Source organism: Lynx rufus, unplaced genomic scaffold, assembly GCF_022079265.1.
Source record: "Lynx rufus isolate CCGP_SWC_20201006 ecotype Redwood Valley unplaced genomic scaffold, mLynRuf1.p SCAF_11, whole genome shotgun sequence".
Lineage (NCBI taxonomy): Eukaryota > Metazoa > Chordata > Mammalia > Carnivora > Felidae > Lynx > Lynx rufus.
Window position 1 is genome coordinate 14,240,481 of NW_025814825.1, and position 5,463 is coordinate 14,245,943.

Sequence of the window (5,463 nt, forward strand, 5' to 3'; positions counted from 1 at the left end):
ACGCTGGGGGCAACCGTTTTCCCGGCCCGCCGCCCCCTCAAGTTCCCCTGCCTTTCCCCCCGCGCGGTCACGGCTACCCCCTCCCCCAGCAACAGGACCCTATAATAAACAAGTCGTTCCTTGATCCTCCCCTGCCGCGAGCGCCCTCGGGGACCTTGGCAGCTGCAGCCGCCGCGGATCCCTTCCAGAAAGGGGGCGTGGCCGCGGCGCGGGGTTCGGCCGGGAGCGGTCTGGGGCTCAGCGGGGGCGGGGCCAGACCTCTGTCACCGGGCAGGAGAGAACGTTGCGAACGTGCGCCCGGAGCCCATTGGCCGAGGGGGGCCACACTCCCGGATCTGGATTGGGCTGAGGCGCTGAGGAGGCGTGGCCTCTCCGCTCTAGTCCTTATAGGCCTCTCGGTGCTGGTGCTAGGGACCGCGGCAGGCCAAGGGGGAGGTGCGGGTGGGTAGAAGGGACAGGTCTGGGCAGTGCGCGGGGGTTGATACCAGTTCGCGCACCCATTCAAGCGGCAGTACGCACTTGTCCTAGCAGTTCTCGCCGACCGAGCTAGCTGGTAAGTGTCCTTTCAGTATGTACTGATTCCTGCGCGGGGAGGCCTCAATCCTGCGGGTCCGAGCGCTCTCAGTCTGGTCCAGCCCCCAGACTGACGCCGGGTCCGTGCGCCTCCTGTCTTACAGCGTTTTCTGCGTTCCCGCATCCAGAGCTCAACTGCAAACGTCCTGGCGTCGGTCCTCATCATGCCTAGCCTTTGGGATCGCTTCTCATCGTCCTCCTCCTCTTCATCGTCGCCCTTGTCCCGAACTCACACCCCAGATCAGCCACCGCGCTCAGCCTGGGGGTCGGCGGCCCGAGAAGAGGGTCTTGGTCGCTGCGCGAGCCTGGAGAGCTCGGACTGCGAGTCCCTGGACAGCAGCAACAGTGGCTTTGGGCCGGAGGAAGGTAAGCCGTGGGCGGAGACTGGACGCGACTCACGGGGCCCGGGAGGTGAAAAAGCACCGCTCTGGAAGGGGTCAACGCCGCCTTGTCTTCCTATCCCATCAGAACCCTGATTGCGGAGGGGTGGCGGGATGGAGGACGGAGATTGGAGTATAGGGTACAAGTGTGGGGCAGAAGCTGAGGCACAGAGTGGGAAGGAGTGTTGGTTTCTTAACGCAAGAACCGCCCCCCCCCCCCCGCCTTTGGAGCTGTTCTTATATCCCTCTCTTGTGTGCTCTCCCTTACCAGACTCGGCATACCTGGATGGGGTGTCCCTGCCCGACTTCGAGCTGCTCAGCGACCCTGAGGATGAGCACTTGTGTGCCAACCTGATGCAGCTGCTGCAGGAGAGCCTGTCCCAGGCGCGGCTGGGCTCACGGCGCCCAGCGCGCCTGCTGATGCCCAGCCAGCTGGTGAGCCAGGTGGGCAAGGAACTACTGCGCCTGGCCTACAGCGAGCCGTGTGGCCTGCGGGGGGCGCTGCTGGACGTCTGCGTAGAGCAAGGCAAGAGCTGCCACAGCGTCGGCCAGCTGGCCCTCGACCCCAGCCTGGTGCCCACTTTCCAGCTGACCCTCGTGCTGCGCCTGGACTCACGCCTCTGGCCTAAGATCCAGGGGCTGTTCAGCTCTGCCAACTCTCCCTTCGTCCCCGGTTTCAGCCAGTCCCTGACGCTGAGCACGGGCTTCCGAGTCATCAAGAAAAAGCTGTATAGCTCGGAGCAGCTGCTCATTGAGGAGTGTTGAACTTGAGCCTGGGGGGGGGGCCTACCCTGCCCCCACGCCAGAGACCACTCAACTTTTGATTTTGAGATGGAGGTTGGCAGGCAGGAGCTGAGGGATTGACGCCTGTCGTTAGCAAACTGACAACAGCCACCTGAGGGGAGGAAGGTGGAGGTGGGGGGAACATTGTGTTTCCTAGGAAGCTCACTGAGGTGTGCAGGTAGCTCCCGGTTGGGGGCCTATGCCCCTCAGTACTGTAGCATGAAACAAAGGCTTAGGGGCCAACTGGGCTTCTGGCTGGATGTGTATGTAGCATGTACCTTATTATTTTTATCGTTACTGACAGTTAAGACAACAGTGGTGTGACAGCCAGGTGAGCAGCTGGGCTGCACTGGCCTTTGCAAGGGGTTGTGTGCTCCTGGTAGCAGCCCTGGTGGGAGGGGGGAGGACAAGGCGGTTTTGTGTATCTCATGGTCTGAAGGGGCCAAATGTGTTCTTTGTTTTTGTACCTTTGGTTTTTGTTTTTGTTTTTGTTTTGATCAGAGCTTCACTACTGACCTGTTCTAGGCAGCTATCTTACAGACGCATGAATGTAAGAGTAGGAAGGGGTGGGTGTTGGGATCACTTGGGGATCTTTGACACTTGAAGAAAAAATACACCTGGGAGCTGCATTTGCCCCTCCCTCCCCTCCCCCAATGTGTACTGGGGAGTTGAGCTGTGAGGGGATGGGGCTGATTGGGGTGGGGTGGGGTGGGGGGCTGGAACCCCTCCCCCAGAAGAGTGCCATCTGGGTCTTCCATCTAGAACTGTTTACATGAAGATACTCGCTGTTCATAAATACACTTGATGTTCAAGTATTAAGACCTATGCAATATTTTTTACTTTTCTAATAAAAAAAAGGTTTGTTAAAACAGTTGAGTCTCGTCAGTGCTGTGAAATAAAAAAGGGGGATGGTTGCCGGTAAAAGGCAAGTTTCATCAGACTCGGGTCCACCCGTGTGTTGCTGTGTCCTTTTCCGGGGCTGCCTGCCAGCCTGGTAATGGAGGTATGTGGATTGTGTGCCATCTGTGCCAAGAACCCTGGCTCCCATGGCTGGCTGATGCTACCAGGGAAAAACGCTGGAAAGCCCTGGAAGGTGAGGCGTTGAGTCAGACCTCCCACTGAGCTCAGTTGGGAGAGCTCACCTGGTTGCTCTGGGTTAGAAGGCCCGGGTACAGGGTATAGAAGCCCAAGGCACTTACAGAAACTCGAAAGACTTCCAGAGACTTCTTTTTCCTCCTATGAAAAAGTCACAGTTCCATTTGTTATGCAGTCACGAAAATCACAAAATTGATCTCTGAATGTAAGAGGCTAGGGAGCAGGAGCACCAAGAAATGGAGTTAGTTCTAGCCTCTTACTAAACCAAGAACCTAGGGCACCTAGGAGTATGGCTTGCTCCTGGGAGGAGGTGTGGCCCTGGCAGGTGCAGAATGGACAAGGCACACAGACACACATGCACATGGAAGCAGAAAAGGAGGGGTGGTGAGGCCTTCTGAGCAAGGGGACTGCAGGCCTATCTAAGGGAATTCCTTGGGTGACTGGGACTCATTGCCCTCTCTGGGCCCCAATTTCCTTATCAGTGAAATAGGGATTGGGCCAGATGAAGGCCAAGGCCCTTCCCACTTCTCCCTCCCCTTGACCGTGGGGGGGGGGGTGGCGGGTGTGGGCAGACCTCCCACACCAGCCTTTGGAGAGCTGTTATCTCCCTTGTTTCTCTTCCTGGTCCCAGGCAGGCCTTGTTTGCCCAATGTTAAAACAGTAATTTTCCCACTTGAGTGTGTGGGGCCCAGGTTAAAACCCAGATCAACGGGCTCTGGTGGAGATTCTGGCTGAGTGCACCTGGGGCAGGGCCCCAGGAACCTGCATTCTCGTCAGTGATTGTGACAAAGAGTCTCAAACTCTGGGATAGTTGAGAAGACTCACATCTCTTTGGTAGAGCTGGGTGACTTGTTCCCCACATTGAATGAACTTGGGTTAGAACTGGATCTGAAAACGTTGGTAACAAGTTGCCCAGAGCAGTTTTAGGAGAACCCTCACCCTCAATTTCTTAGCTCATCCTCCTGATAACCACCCTGTGAAAGCTGGGTGGGACGGGGGTTAGTAATGTTTCACAGACTCGTAAACACAGGCCGCAGCCCTTGAATGTCTTCTGACCGTGGCTGACCTCGTTCACTCTCGGCCCCTCAGGGTGGGAGCTGGGAGTGTACGGTGCTCAGCCTTTGGATGGTGTCTGGGCTCACTTTCCGGGGAATTAAGAGCAGCGCCAATGCTCACAGCTGTGTATCCCTTGCCACAAAGGAAGAACAAAGAAAACAACCATGCCCAGCTCCAAGACAGAGTCTTATTGGTACTTAGAGGCAAGAACTGGATGGCACAATAAACATTAACCCCTCTCCAAGACCAGGAGGCAGTGAGCGCACTTTTCTTCGTTTCTTTTTTAAATGTTTATTTATTTTTTGAGAAAGACACAGGGTGCAAGCGGGGGAGGGGCAGAGAGAGAGGGAGACTCAGAATGTGAAGCAGGCTCCAGGCTCTGAGCCGTCAGCACAGAGCCCAACACGGGGCTCGAACCCACAGACCGTGAGATCATGACCTGAGCCGAAGTTGGATGCTGAACAGACTGAGCCACCCAGGGGCCCCTCTTCTTAGTTGGTCAGACTGAGGCCTGGACTCCCAAGAAAGTACAGCTGAGTCGCCATCTCCCTGAAGCCAGACTGGCTTTCCTCATCATAGGGCTTGCAAATGCCCCCCAGCTGGACAGAAGGGCCCCCAGATGGGAGCTGGCAGGCTTTCTCAGACCCAGCAGGGAGCTTTGTCCCAGGTATTGGGTGGGCTCTTGAAGAGAAGCTGGGAAAGATTCCTTTGTTGCTAAGACCGAAAGCTAATAAAGCTTATAGACTTACAAATAACATCCCACTTTGGAAAATGCTTCCAGGCTTATAAAATTTGTTCTGATTACCTTTCTTATTTCTATTTCCCAGCTCATCAGGGTATTACTCTAGAACCTACAATGGCTTCCTATTGTCAGATTCCACGGTCTGCCTTTCAAGACCTTTGATATTGGGCCCTACTTGCCCTATACAGGCTGATGGCCCACCACACTCCCTACCACTCCCTGTCTTTAGGTATAGGTCAGTATGGCCTGCTCCCTTCTCTGGCCTGATTTTGCTCATTCCAGTGCCCTTCACCAGGGATGTCATCCCTCTGTCCTGCCTGCAAACCCTCCCCCTTCCTTTAAGACCCAGAGGGAGTTTCAGCCCTTTTATGACTCTCCTCTGCCTCGTCCTGCCTCCTCCTTCACAATCAGTGTTGAAAACTTTGCAGTTTCCTGATCTCATTTTATGCACTTGCTTCATATCTCCCAGTTCTTTGGGGGTACCCCCGGGTTCCCCTCAGGCCCTGGCTGGCTGACTGCTTGCTCATTCCCCTCTCCCTTGGCTCAGACAACACAAGATTCTCTCACCAGCCTCAGACCCTCAGGCTAAGAAGAGAGGGCAGGGTAGAAATACTTTATTGTTTTATTACGCCTGCCACCCAGTTTAGAGGAATATTAAAGGCTAAGGTCCTGGAAGGGAAGTAGTGTCCCTAGTGGTTAAGGCCACTATGCTGTAGTTAGTGAAATCTGGGTTCGAATCCTGACTCAGATATTTTTCTTCCTTTTTTTTTAGCCAGTGACCTTGAGCGAGTCACTTTAAGTTACCTCATCTATAAAATGGGGATACTAGTGGAG

At 55.2% G+C, this 5,463-nt stretch overlaps 1 protein-coding gene across 2 annotated transcripts; it reads left to right on the top strand.

Annotated features, from left to right (window-relative positions):
- The first annotated feature begins 424 nt into the window (after window positions 1-424).
- On the top strand, window positions 425-2,607 carry DDIT4 (DNA damage inducible transcript 4). Of its 2 annotated transcripts, none has more exons than XM_047071999.1 (3): window positions 425-553; window positions 678-939; window positions 1,225-2,607. In XM_047071999.1, the coding sequence occupies exons 2-3, from the start codon at window positions 738-740 to the stop codon at window positions 1,716-1,718; spliced, it is 696 nt and encodes a 231-aa protein (XP_046927955.1). In that variant the 5' UTR covers window positions 425-553; window positions 678-737; the 3' UTR covers window positions 1,719-2,607. The 2 variants fall into 2 exon arrangements, with proteins under 2 accessions (XP_046927955.1, XP_046927963.1); XM_047072007.1 differs by having other exon boundaries at window positions 702-939.
- The last annotated feature ends 2,856 nt before the right edge of the window (window positions 2,608-5,463 follow it).

Coding starts and splice junctions, on each gene's coding strand:
- DDIT4 (XM_047071999.1), top strand. CDS start 738: ATGCCTAGCCTTTGGGATCGCTTCTCATCGTCCTCCTCCTCTTCATCG. Junction 940..1,224: donor TGGCTTTGGGCCGGAGGAAG/GTAAGCCGTGGG, acceptor CTCCCTTACCAG/ACTCGGCATACCTGGATGGG.